The sequence below is a fragment of the Crocuta crocuta genome, unplaced genomic scaffold (assembly GCF_008692635.1).
Source record: "Crocuta crocuta isolate KB4526 unplaced genomic scaffold, BGI_CrCroc_1.0 scaffold149, whole genome shotgun sequence".
Classification (NCBI taxonomy): Eukaryota; Metazoa; Chordata; class Mammalia; order Carnivora; family Hyaenidae; genus Crocuta; species Crocuta crocuta.
This window is the reverse complement of record NW_027551561.1, coordinates 2,944,307-2,957,947: the sequence shown is the minus strand read 5'-3', so window position 1 is coordinate 2,957,947 and position 13,641 is coordinate 2,944,307. Positions and strand designations below refer to the sequence as shown.

The 13,641-nt window shown below is 57.2% G+C and overlaps 1 protein-coding gene across 1 annotated transcript in view; it reads left to right on the top strand.

Moving 5' to 3' along the window:
- ABR (ABR activator of RhoGEF and GTPase) overlaps positions 1 to 13,641 on the top strand; it is a 186,533-nt gene that overhangs the window by 166,511 nt on the left and 6,381 nt on the right. Inside the window, 4 exon segments of the mRNA XM_077749651.1 lie at positions 10,921 to 10,980; positions 11,240 to 11,349; positions 12,024 to 12,163; positions 13,251 to 13,385. Coding sequence (XP_077605777.1) covers positions 10,921 to 10,980; positions 11,240 to 11,349; positions 12,024 to 12,163; positions 13,251 to 13,385 — 445 coding nt within the window.

Here is a 13,641-nt window from a genome sequence, read left to right as displayed (position 1 = left end):
AAGGAGGCAGCCCACCCCCCAACCCCTGAAGTATCCAAAGAGATACTTTTTAATGGGGTCACTGTGGGAGCCAAAGAGAGGCTAGCAGGTCGCCCATGAGGCAGAGGCCAAGCCAGAGTATTGAGCAAGGGGGGGTTGCATGGAGCTGGGGACTCAGGCTGAACTGGCAGGGCCAGTCACTGACTGTGACCCACAGGACAGCTCTTAGCCCCTCCCAGAACCTGTCACTGAACTTGACAGTTCTTCCTAACAGGTAGCACCGGGTACACAAAGTATGTGTGCATCCTCGAGGCTCACACAGCCATCCCCTGGCTGTTCTAGGCGTGGAGGGTACAAGGATGCTGGGCTATCAGATACAGATATATCCTAGGCTCATTAACTATATTTCATAATCTGGCTCTGGATGTCAAGAAAGATCTGGAAACCTTATGCAGTAGATCTCTATCCTGCCCCTTGCCCCCTGCCCCTCCCCCTCTGCTGTGTCCATGTCTTAATCATTCTCATGCCTGCTTGCACCCCTATAGTGACCCCTCCACTGTAGGAAAGGGACAATAGCGCCTCTCCCTCAGGCTGGAGACCCGTGCGGCCAGCCCATTACCTCCTGGGCTTCTGTGAGAGCCAGGGTTGTGATCAGGCTGGCTGGAGAGTCAGGAAGGGGGGATGGAGTGACCTCGCTGCATTTCCACAGCCACGAAGCTTCTTACAGCACTTGCTCACTGGGGCCATATGGGGGTCTCTTGACCCCAGTACCCCTACTTACCCACTGAGCTGGCTCCCAAGAGGGCTATGCGATTCCACAGAGCAGGAGTCCTCAACTCTGAGCAGCTGATGAAGGCTGCGGAGCTGCCATCCAGACACAGAGCCACCCATATGCACAAACTGGATGCTGTTTTAGATAGAAGTACAGACCCCAAGGTAGAACCCCCTACTCTGAGTGCACTTGGCAAGGTGCTGTTTCTTTGCACCTGGGGAGGTTAGAAAGGGCACTGGCTCTCTCTGGCCTCTCTGTGGTCCACAGGTGGCTTGGCCAGGCAGCCATGCTGGGCTTGGTGCCCCAGCTTTTAGATGGCCCTGGACCAGGGGGAGCTAAGCCTGCCAACCCGGGTGGTTCCCGAAAGGCCAAAGCTGTCGGAGCCCAGTGGTGGAGGAGTATCCAGAGGCAGTGAGGCCCCGGGAGGGCAGACATTTTGGAAAGAGCCCAGAAACTTCTGCAGGAGCAAGTTTGGGGGAGTTGCCAGGCATTGGTCAGGGAGCACATGCTGGAAAGCCCTCTGCCAGTAGCGGCCTTGCCTGCCAGTTTCGTTNCAGGAGCAAGTTTGGGGGAGTTGCCAGGCATTGGTCAGGGAGCACATGCTGGAAAGCCCTCTGCCAGTGGCCTTGCCTGCCAGTTTCGTGCAGTGTTGGGAGCTGGTCAGTAGGTACTGTCATGGCTTCCTTTCTCCCTGTCAGCTCGTGCTGGGGACAGGAAGGGTATCTGTATTGTGACCGCTCCCTAGCACCCTAGAGGAACATCCATTCCCCCAGGTCTGGAACCTGCCCGCCCAGTCCCCGGGAGAAACGAGAGTCAGTCCAGGATCCCAGTGAGCTTTAGAGTAAGGCCACGTTGTCTTTTGTCCCCAGGGTGAGCCTAGAGAGGTGGTAAGCCACCGTGGGAGCTGCCCTTGGGATTCTTCTGCAGAAAGGCTGGGAGGGCACTGTCATCCCGCAGTGATTTCCTTAGCCAGGGACTAGAATCTTCTCTGCCCTGGGCAGTGATCCCAGCCAAGGTTGGGGCCTCAGATGGGCACAGCCAGAGCAGTGACAGCCACAGCTCTGCTTCCCATCACGCTCCTGAAGCCTTGTTTGTGCCCTGGGCTCATCCTTCAAGCACCCGCCCCTCAGGCTCGGACGGCATAGGACGCCAGAGAGGGCACCAGGCTGGTCGGAGTCAAGAGGCCTTGACTAACCTTTTTTCTAACTCTGAGTCTGCTGTCTTTACTGGCTGGCTGTGTGACCTTGGCCAAATCTCTTCACCTTTCTTGTTCTCTGGCCTCAGTATCATGAAGGAGCTGAGTGGGATGATCTCCTAGATCCAGCTCATGTGAAGATTTTGGCCATGTCCCAAGATTCCTAAGTCTTAAACTCTCAACACACAGGGAAAGTCTGGGTGGGAGAGGTCGCAGGGCTGCCCCTGGGCCAAGGCCAGCCATTCACTGAACAAAGGAGAAGAGAGGTGAGCAGGAAGTGTGAGGCTTCTTGACCCCTGTCCTAAAGGAGCCTTGGTGGAAAGGCATTGCTTTCTCTCCATCCCCCACATGGCGTTTCATTCATCTGGTCCCTGAATACTGATGGCTGCCTACCATGTACTGGGCACTCCAGAGACAGAAGGCAGAGAACCCTTAACCTCATGGAACTTACTGTCTACAGAGGGAGTCCAGGCAGTAAATAAGATCATTTCAGGCTGGACAAGTGCTGGGGAGAAAATAAAATTGGGTATTAGAGAGTAATGAGAAGGGAGGGGCCTTGCTTGAAGAGGTAATTTTGAACTAAGATTTTTTTTTTTTTTTTTAGTGTTTGTCTGTTTTGAGAGAGAGCGCGAGCGGAAGAGGGGCAGAGAGAGAAAATCCCAAGCAGGCTCCATGCTTACTCAGCACAGAGCCCTACGTAGGGCTTGATCTCACGACTTGATCATGATCACGAGTCAGATGCTTAACCAACTGAGCCACCCAGGTGCCCCTTGAACTAAGATTTAAATGACAAGAAGGATTCTGGAAAGATCCAGGATAGTGCATTCCAGACAGAGGAACTGACAAGGTGAAAACCCGCAGCTGGGGTGGGGGTGGCCACGGCATATTCAGAAGCAGACAGAGGCCACAGGAGAGGGTGAGAGACCACCCTGGATGGAGCAGGCGTGGCCAGACTGGGTAGGACCTTGCAGGCCATGATAACGAGTTCAGCTTTTAATCTCAGCACAGTGGGAAGCCACTGGGGGCTTTGAGCCTGGCTTTAGTGATGCAGACACACTTTCAGCACTTGCTGATTACCAGGTCATTCTTAGCCCATGATGTGAGAGGTGATAACCTAAGAGGTGCTGATATTATCTACTCTGTTTTACATGAGGAAACTGGGGCTCTGGGACTGACCCAGAGTGACCTGAGTGGCTTAGTGCAGGAGCCAGCACTCAAACCCGGCTCTCAGCCAGCATGCTGCCCTGCAGGGTGGGGGTCCAGAGCCCCGTGGGGCCTGTGGCTGGTCCTCAGTTGCCCATAGAGCTCACCCGGGTGCCCTGGGTGGGGGGGCCTTGCTGCCTGTGGTACGCAGCCTAGCACGCCGTTCAGAGAAATGAGCGGTTACTTTTGGGGATAGCTAGTGAGTGTGGGGCTCTGGGCATGTGGGGCCAGGGCAGGAGACCGCCGAGAGGCCCTTCAGGGCGGGGACAGGCAGCAGGATCGCCAGGGCCGCTCGTTCTCACGGACAGGCTCTGTGCCCAGACTGCGTTCCTGGCCTGGGCAGGGAGGATGAGGTCAGCCTCAGAGTAGGACTTTCACAGTGCTCACCGGCGCACCTCTGAGTCCAGACGGAGGCCACCAAGCCCATGGCGGTCCTGTAGGCCCTCGGCCTTCCCATGGCAATTAGCATGAAACTTCCTGCTCAGGACCTCAGCCTCCCACTCCCGACTCTGGAGATGAGGCTGCTCTGGGCTGGCTGCCTCTGTGTTGCTTTGGCCGCAGCCGGTGCCTTTTCCCGAGAGCAGCCCTGCCTTCATTACCCTGGTGCCCCCAACATGGCCCCGAGCCGAGGCGAGGCAACTTCCTGGCTGTTAGCCTGAGGCTGGGTTCTGGGGCGAAGTGTCCAGGCTGTGTGGGGCAGGGAAGGCAGTGGCGTACAGGCTGGCCCTGAGGCAGGCAGGGTCCCAGGGCTCCGGGAGAGATCCCCCCCGCCACCCCCGCCTTGGGGGTCTCCCGAGGCAGCCCAGGGTTGAGGGCAGGCCGAGCCACTGGAATGCAGAGCGCTGGGGAAGGCAGGTCACAGGGGGTACCATGAGGCTAACCTGGCTTCAATAAAAGCCCCATTCAGAGCTGCTAAACCCTTTCCATATGTGGGCCTCTGAGAACTTCAAAGTCCAGGGGGGCGGGGGGAGGGGAGGCAAGATCCTGGGGCCTTGCGGTACAGAGTCAGCAAAGCCTGTCGTGCCTCGGGCCCAGGAGAGGGTACCTGACCCTGCAGGGGGAGGGTTGGAGGCACAGAGCCTGTCTGGCCTCACGGTAGGGGAGTCACCCCTGGGGAAACGGGGTGAGTTTCCTGAGCCTGACCATGGTTTCCCCAGGCCCAGCTGCTGAGCTGGAAGCCAGGATATAGGCCCTGGCCTCCCCCTGCCACCCCTCCCCGCCTCTCTGCGAGCCTCTCTCAGAGCAGCCACGTTGACGGAATCCTCCAGTACCCTTCCCAAGAGGGAGGAGAGGCAGGCTTTGGCAGCTCCCGGCTCCCCCCGTTGCCAGCCCTACCATGCCTCTCACGCCTGTGGTCTGTCCCAATGACAGGCTGGCTTGGGTGTCCCAAGGGGACCCAGCCCAGACCATGTGGACACACTTGGGGGAGGGCAGGAGAAAGCCAGCCCAGGACCGCCACCGTGGCCACCGGCCTGGGAGCCACAGGAAGTGTAGCACCGTCAGCCTGGACACCTGGCTCCAGGCCTGGTGTCCGCAGCCCAGCGCTCGGCCTCTGGCAGGCACCCCCAGAAGCACGGCCGCCATCTCTACCTTCCGTTCTGTACCCTTGTCACCACTGAGGGTGACAACTCCAGTATACTGGCTTTACTGCCCTTCTTGTTAAGAAGCACTTCGTTTTTATTAGCCCTCCAAACAAGTCTGGCTTCGAGGGAAGTCCATGCCACCTTCCGGGACAGACCCCGGACTCAGAAAGCCGAGGGTGGAGCAGTGCCGGAGTGAGAGCGGAAGCCAGGCTCGCAGGGATAGGAGGTCAGGGGTCAAGCAGGCTCCGCGGGGCCTCGGGCCTGTGCTGTGGAAATGACAGGGTGAGGTTCTGAGGAAAGGGGCTCAGAGCCAAGGGGCTGTGGCGGGGGTGGGAGGAGGGAGTGGAGGCCTGGGGCCCCTAGTGAATACTGTCTTCATGGGTCCTCGTCACCCAGGGCGCCCCTGTGTTACATCCCAAAGTAACACACGGACGCTGCTCTGTGCCCGTTCGTCCCCTCCCGCTGGGACCACAGCTGCCGCTTCCGAGAGGTTATCCCCCACTGCCCTAGACAGCCTGGTGCCACCACAGGCCCCCCAGTGAGGGCGTGAGGGAAGGGGAAGCAGCAGAAATCACCAGAAGGCTTTCGGGTGAGCCGCCTGGCTGCAAGAGTGCAGCACCGTGGGAAGGCTGTGGCCCACCATCGGAAGGACTTGGGTTTGAACACGGGCTGTGTCACCCACCCCCGGGGAGCAGCAGTGGGGACCCCAGACTTGCTGGTGCCTCTGAAACCGCCAGCACTGAGAGGGAAGGAAGACGAACAGAGGAAGGAGATGCGCTGGGGTCACCTGGCCCAGGCTGGCGAGAGACGGGCTGGGAGGAAGGAAGGGCTCAGGCCTCTCCAGGGGACCCTTGAGGATGCTCCTGCAGGAACGAATCACACCCGCCGTGCACAGGATGCCTGGGTGAGCTCAGAGCATCCTCCCCTGCCCTCCTGGCCTCCGGTCCCGTCCGTGCCCCCGGGAGGCCGCTGGGGTTTCCTGTCCCAGATGCCAGGCTGGGGAAGCAGTTCCCCAACCACCTGCCACATTCACTCTGAGAAAGCGTGGCGCCTTAGTGCCTTAGTGGGAATGCGGGATTCCCAGCCCGGGATTTCAGTGCAGGCCACCTGCACATTCCCCTGGGGACATCCGTCCCAAAAGCCAGCCTTCTCTCCTTGGCAGAGTCTGAATGTGCAGCCATGACCTCACCTTTGCCTGAATGCAAGGGCGAACAGCCCGTAACTGAGCTGCTCCCAGGGGCTATGTGTGGCCCGCTCATGACTTTCTCCAGGACGTCCTGTGGCTTATTTCTGTCTCCTGCCAGGACCCCACCTTGGGGGAGCCCCAGCGGTATGTCTATTACCTGTGAGGTGAAGGAGGGGCCCTCTGGGGGTCTCCTCCAGCCTGGCTCTTTGCAGCCCCATCTGTCTCCGTCCCTCAGGTGACCTGGCAGCCCCTAGGGACCCGCTCCCCAGGGCCAGTCGGGGGCATCTCTCTGCTGGGACTGGCAGGCAAGCGGTCAGGTGTTCTGTCCGCTCACATCCTGGGGGCCTGGCTCCTCCGCCCCCGGCACTAATCTAATCAGGAAATAGCAGAGTCCACATTTCCCAGGGGTTATAAATAGCCACAGTAGTTCAGGCAGCATCATTTCTCTGGAAAATGTGCCATGTCCCTCTCCACTCTTCACCCTCCCTTCTCTGTATTTGAGTGATGTCCTGAAAATAGACTTGGTTTCTGGAGGTTGCTGGCCTGCTGGGAGACAGAACGTCAGTGGCAGGACACCAAGGGGCTAGGCGGGCCTCCCTCGAGCATACCAGGGCCACGCCCGCAAAGGGGATCTGGAATATGGCGGTGAGGACTCACAGGAAGACACAAATGTGCCACCTTCCTCAGCTTGGCCTCAGGCTGGAGTATATGAAACGACACCAAATGGTGCCAGCAGGCTGCAGACGGACAGGGGTCTCAGTGCAGCAGGAACGCAGAGGGGACCTGAAGGCCTGGGGTTCTCCAAGAAAGGCTTTCTGGAAGAAGCGGGGCTAGAACCCGGCCTTAGCATCAGGAGCTGCCTTTCCTGTGTCTCACATGCACCCAGGAAAACGTAAGGCTGCTGCTTGGCAGCTAGGAGGGAAGGGATAGGGAGGGAAAGAACGGCTGAATTGTACTGGAGGCAGCCCTCCAGCACCCAGGCCTCCCCGTGGTGCCAGACCAGGCACAGGAAGGCCTGATGTCTCCTTTCTAAGCAAATCACAGAAACAGCACACACCTTGTTGCCAAGAGGCGCAGACACCCGGCCAGGTGCTTTACACTGTATCTTGCAGGGTTAGCAGAGCAGGTGAGTCAGGGAGACTTGATTTTGTACCTCAACCCTCGCTTCCTAGGTGTGTGGTGCTGGGCAAGTTCCTAATCCTCTTCAAGCCTCAGTGTCCTCATCTGCAAAATGGGGGTAGCTAAAAAAGGCTTAGATCCCTCAGGCTTGTTATGATGAATCACTGAGATCCTTTATGGGAAGGGTTTGACATCCATTGTGCCAGCCTCCTGGAAAATGCTCAGAATGCATCAGTTCTCTTAGTATTTTCCATAACAGTCCTCTGAGGTGCTGTGGATGCCCCCGTGAGGAAGTTGAGGTTCGTGGAGGTTTAAGTGACGTGCCCAGATTCACACAGGTGAGTGGAAGAGCGGTCATTTGGACCCAGATTAGGCCTGACCCTCAATCCCTGTGTGTCCCCACTTGGCTGTGTCCAGGTGCCACTCCAGGACCCAGGAGGGACCACTGGCCTCCTAGTCCATGGCGGCTGCCAGGAGGTGCCAGATCATGGGAGGTTAGAGCACGGGAGGGGCTTCAGGTGCCAGGACTGTGGAGTCGGCCTGAGGCGTATGCCGATGGCGGGAAACACCAGAGTTAAAAGGGCCTGGTCAGTCCAGATTGTGTGACCCAAGGGTGGAGCCCCAGTCGACAAAGCACCACTGAGTGCTCTACTCCACGTGGCCACTGCTAGAGGACAGGGCTGGGGACAGACCCAGGCCCTGCGTCCAGGACCCCACATTCTGGGCAGCAGGAGGGAACTATAAGGGGCAGCCTGTGCTACAGGCCTGGTGAGGGCTTGAGATCAAAAAGGTTTAGGGAGAGGGAGGTTTCAGGGGCTTCCTTTGGGACCCAGTACGACACCTGGCCCCAAATCTTCTGAAGTGACGAGCCTGGGCAGCCAGGCTTCCCTTGTGTGTTTGAGGAGGTGCTGGGGCAGAGTTGGGGAGCATGGGGGTTGCCTGGTCCTGTCCACACTGCTCTGCCTCTATCCCCTTCTCAATTCCGTCTCTCCTCTGGGCAGGGAACCAATTGCTGGAGGCTGGGCCTGGACCAGAGGTGGCCCGCATGCAGACCCCCTCACTGCTGCCTGCCTCCAGCTGGTGTGTGGGTGATAGAAGGTGCTAGAAGGACTTATCTGGAGCTGTAGGAAGCCCCGGGGCCCAGCTCATGCAGGCTGACCCGATCGTTTTCCCCTGGGGTGTGGGCCTGCTAGAACAGTGGTGTTCACACTGCTGCACACACACTTTTGGGGGCTCACAGAGACTTCCCAGGGGTGTGGGGGCAGGGAGGGTTTTCATAGCATCAGTCTGCAGACTCTTGACTCCCACGGGTGCTGTTGCCAAAAAGTGATCTGCCTGAGAAGGGCCTTTCGCCTTCACCTCCTTTCCTCTGCCAGGGAGCCCAGGACACCAAGGCCCCCTGGGTGGCTAACAGCCGGGGGCCTCTTGAAATGTAGGCGTAGGTGTTGAGAAAGTGAAAGACACTAAAGGCCCTGTTACAAACCCTTTCACAAGTCAGTGCTTTCCACAAAATTGATGGAAACTGTCAGCTGAGGTATCATTTAAAATAAATTTTGAGAGATGCCAGGGTGGCTCAGTCGGTGAAGCGTCCGACTCTTGATTTCGGCTTAGGTCACGATCTGATGCAAGCCCCTGGGTTGGGATCCGCACTGGGATCTCACTGCTTGGGATGCTCTTTCTGCTGCTCCCCCACACGAGCTCACTTGCTTGCTCTCTCTCTCAAAAATAAAAACAAAAATAAAATAAATTTTGATGATAGGTACATATGCAATTTAAGGCAAATGAAGAGGAAATAGCATAGAGAATCATATAACATTGTTATAAAACTATTTTCAGCCCCATCTAGTTATTTATATGAACAAGATGTTCCATCCTTTACATCTTTAAAAACAACACCCGGGGTGCCTGGCTGGCTCAGTCGGAAGAGCATGTGACTCTTCATCTCAGGGTCATGAATTCAAGGCCCACATTGGGCGTAGAGCTTACAAAAAAAAACAAAAAAACCCTTAAAACACACACACACACACACACACACACACACACAGTATTTGATGCTGTACTCAGTTCCACCCTAGCAAAAACTAACATTCATACACAGAAAAAATGTTCTACCTATCTCCTGAAGAGATGCAGTTCCACCAAAATGGTGCTTTGCTACCAAATATTTATTAATATTTATTTGTAATGTTAGTTTTTTTTTTTTTATCGTGTGCTGCTAATCATTGTAATTAACTAACCCAGGACATGTTTTGAATATTTGGAGCCTTGTGGTCTCAGAAAGTATTTCCGTGCCATTTATACAGATATTTTTGTTGAAACAAAATATAGTAGAGGAAGGAATAAAAGACTTTAAGACAGAAAAGTACACACTAGGAGAAAATTCTTTAGGAGAAGTAGAATAACGACAAATCCAGGGAGAAAAAGAAATGACACAGGGTTTCTGCAAGGGAAAGAAGAGCTTGTATTTTTTTTAAGGATGATGGTGGCCATCAAATCACTGTGGTAACTGGGTTCCACTGACTACACTGAAGAGAATCATGTAGCAGTTTGTGTTTTAAGATGTAAATATTTACATTATCCTGGAAGTTCTAGCCTTTGCAGCTATTGAAACTTGCTTTGGAAATATTCAGATGTTGAAATGAAAACGGGCCAGGGAGTGCATAGTTTTTTCAAGATGATTGTGTGTGTGCGCAAGGAAAAACAGTTTGAAGGCCACTGAGTCAGGGAAACGGAGTCCTGTCTGGTCCCCTGTGAGGAATCTCTCTGAGCCTCCCTTGCTTTTTTGTTTGTTTTACATTTTTTAATGTGTACTTTTGAGAGAGAGAGACGGCATGAGGTGGAAAGGCAGAGAGAGAGGCTCTGAGCTGTCAGCACAGGGCCTGACACGGGGCTCAAACTCACCAACCATGAGACTGTGACCTGAGCCAAAATCGGATGCTTAACCGACTCAGCCACTGGGGCGCCCCTGTTTTGTTTTTATTTTTGTAAGTTTAACATTTATTCCCAGAGAGACAGAGACAGCGTGAGTGGGGTAGGGGGAGAGGGAGAGGGAGACCGCGAATCCCCAGCACGCTCCGCCAACACAGAGCCTGACTCAGGGCTCAGACTCACGAAACCGTGAGATCATGACCCGAGCCAGGACCAGGAGTTGGACGCTTAACCGACTGAGCCACCAAGTGCCCCTGAGCATCCCCTGCTACCTCCACTTCCTGGGGCCCTCGCCCAATCTGGGGGCTCCCCTACAGAGTGTTTTCTTCCTTGGGGGCCAGCCACCCACCCACCATTATCCAAGTCTTCCCAACAAGCTGGCAAGGCAGGTTCTGCTACTGGCCTCGGAACAGATGAGAAACAAAGGAAGCTTAGCCAAGGTTGCAACGTCCCAAGGTCACACACCTGAAAGCAGCAGAGCCAGGATTCAGACCCAGGGAGCCCGACTCCTGAGACGCAGCCCCTAACCTCTGCTGCCTTCCACTGGGCACCTCTGTATGCACTGGCTACAGACCTTCCTGTCGACTCCAGTCCTGGTAGTTGAACAAATTGCCTATTTTTTGTGAGCCTCAGTTTTTGCATCTGTGAAGTGGGGTGATAATACCCATCTCAGAGGGTGGCAGTGAGGAACGAATGAGATATGATGGGCCAAAGTGCCTACCAGCGTGGCCCGGCTCCTTCACAGAATAGCGGAGTCCTTTACGAGCCAGGACAGGAGGGCTGGGGGCCGGAGCCTCCCTGAAGGGTCGATTTCAAGAGATGCTTCAGGCCCCAGTTCTGCCTTTCTGACCGTGTAGCCCGCGTATGAGCAGCTGCTGGCCAGCAGAGAGCTCTGGCTCGCCCCCGAGCAGCCATCTGCGTCCCTCTCATGTTCTCTTTCTTCCTTTCTCTGCAGTTGGACCCACAAACTGTAGAAACCAAGAACTGGCACACGGACGTGATCGAGATGAACGGGGTGAGCCCAGAGACACGGGAAATGTCTGCACAGTGGGTGGGCCTCCGGCTGCTGTCCTCGGGGTGCCGTCTTGCCCCTGGCCCCTCGACCCAGCCCCTCCCCCCACAGCACCTGCACCCTGCCCACCCCCACCCTGCAGGTGTTTCAGGGAGCCCCGGGTGGTAGACGTGGCCCTCGTCTGCAGTCCCAGGGAGGGGACCCCCGCGTTTTGGAGGCACTCATGCCCCATGGGACTTGTGCCTGCCCCATCCCCAACCAGATCAAAGTGGAATTCTCCATGAAGTTCACCAGCCGAGATATGAGCCTAAAGAGGACCCCGTCCAAAAAGCAGACTGGAGTCTTTGGCGTGAAGATCAGCGTGGTGACTAAGTAGGTGCCACCTTCGGCGTCTCGAGTGCCCGGGGCCCCGGCCAGGCCCCATCAGCCCCCAGTCAGTCACCCTCCAGCTCAGTGGACGGCCAGTTTGGAGGCCGAAAGCGGCCCTCAGACGTCTGTCTCCGTCTTCCCCAGCGCGTTAGAAATCAACAAGCCAGCCCGTGAGCACTGGGAGGCTCCCAGACTGTCAGCTTCTCGTAATGAGCGAGAGGCCCTGACCACTGCAGGCCCCCACCGACGCTTGGCAGCGGTGGGCTGGACTCCAAGGAGTGGCTGCCCCTCGGGAATGGGGATGCACCCTGCCGCCCACCGCCTCCCGTGTCCCCTCCCCGGTCTCCAGAACCTGAGTCCCCTCCCTCAGTGGACTACCTATAGGTCCCCTGTAAGCATTTGAACCTGAGATCTGCGCTCTAGGGAACATTCTTGTCCGAGTCTTTGGGCTTCTCTCCCAAGCCTTCCTCCCGTCTTTGTCCCTTGCTGTCCCTCAGCAGGGAGGCCTTGGGCTGGCTGGGTGGGGGTAGGGAGCACGGCCTCTTAGCCCTTTCCTGGGCCCCACCCCCTAACGCCAGAGGCTAGTGCCCTCCAAGGCCAAGGCATGCAGAGTTGGGGCTGCCCGTAGCCGTCGCGGGGAGGCCCTCCACCACCCCCTTCTCTCCCCTCCCCACCAGGCGGGAGCGCTCCAAGGTGCCCTACATCGTGCGGCAGTGTGTGGAGGAGGTGGAGAAGAGGGGCATCGAGGAGGTCGGCATCTACCGGATATCGGGGGTGGCCACCGACATCCAGGCACTGAAGACCGTCTTTGATGCCAGTGAGTCTGGGAGGCCCCAGCTGGGCAGTGGTGGGCAGAGGGCGCTCTGAGAGGCTCAGCCACCTGCTAGGGGAGCCTAGAAGAGCCGGAGGCCTTCTCCACAGAGAGGCCCCAAGTAGCTGACGGCAGAGGAGCCTTGGTCTGTGAACCACAGTCCAGTGTGGCACGTGATGGGTCACCTCTGAGTCTCTAAAGCAAGGACTCCACCTCTATCTTCTTGGAACCCTCCTCCCCTCCAGTCTCTTATCCATTGCTATAGACAGGAACTGAGGCTCAGAGAGGCCAAGTCACTTGCTCCAGATTGCCCAGCTTGTAGGTTTTGAGCCTGATTGAAACTCAGATCTTTCTTACTCTCAGCGTTCCTGGCTTTCTTGCCAGCTGCCTGGTGCCTGGTGCCTGGTGGGCTCTAAGGGATCGAAAGGGCTTCGATCCCAGGCTGGCTGGCTCGGGCTCCCCTTTGCTATCTCTGGAGCCCTGAGCATCTTTGGGAGGGGCATCCCGCCCCTAGCCGTGTCACCTCCTCGGCAGTGGGTCCTGACCTTCTTCTGACCTTCTTGATTCTCCCCCCCCCCACCCCCCGCACTGGTTCAGGCTGCAGTAGTCAGGAAACCCCAACTGGCCGGGTAGTGCTGATTCCACGAGAGCTGGGGTGGGGCCCGTGTTCGGGAAGCCTGGGGTGAGGGGCTGGGGGTGTGCTGGCATTCGGCTCCTCTGTGCAACCTGGAAGCTGAGGCTTTGTGGGAACATGATTTTAGGTGTAAAAAATGTGCAGTTCCTTCCAGAGAGAGGCTTAGCAGTGGGCAGGTTCCAAATAGGGCGCCTGATGAGTGGTGTGACTGCGGCTCCAGAGGTCTGGATGGTGAACTGTGCTCCCCTCCCACTCCCACCCTGGGGCTGAGTCACAGACCACCTGTGGCTGCTACCTACGCTCCTGCCCTTCCTGGGGAGATGAGAGCAGAGACGGAGTGGGTGGGGGCTCCCCTGGCTGTGTTGCGTGGGACGGAACAGGGCCACCCACCCGGCTGACGACTATGTGGAAGAGCGGGGCTCAGGCCAGCACAGTCCTGACTGCGCACTCCCTCTGCAGATAACAAGGACATCCTGCTGATGCTGAGCGACATGGACATCAATGCCATTGCCGGCACCCTCAAGCTCTACTTCCGGGAGCTGCCCGAACCCCTCCTCACAGACCGACTTTACCCAGCCTTCATGGAGGGCATTGGTGAGGCTCTGGGGGACCCGAGGGCTGGCCTGAGCCCGGCCTCCCCAACCGCAAAGTGAAGACCGAGAGATCCGTGGCTTCCCTTGCCTGTTGGTCTGCCCCGTGCTCTGGGGCTGTGTGCGTGGCTGAGTGGCCCAAAGGGTGAGGTGTGATGTACTGGGGCCTGATCCAGAGGTGGACCCTCTCTCACCTGCCTCTCCCCCCTCTTGCCCCTGTGGGCTGCCCTCTGTTGCTTCCTCCTTAAATACCGACCTCC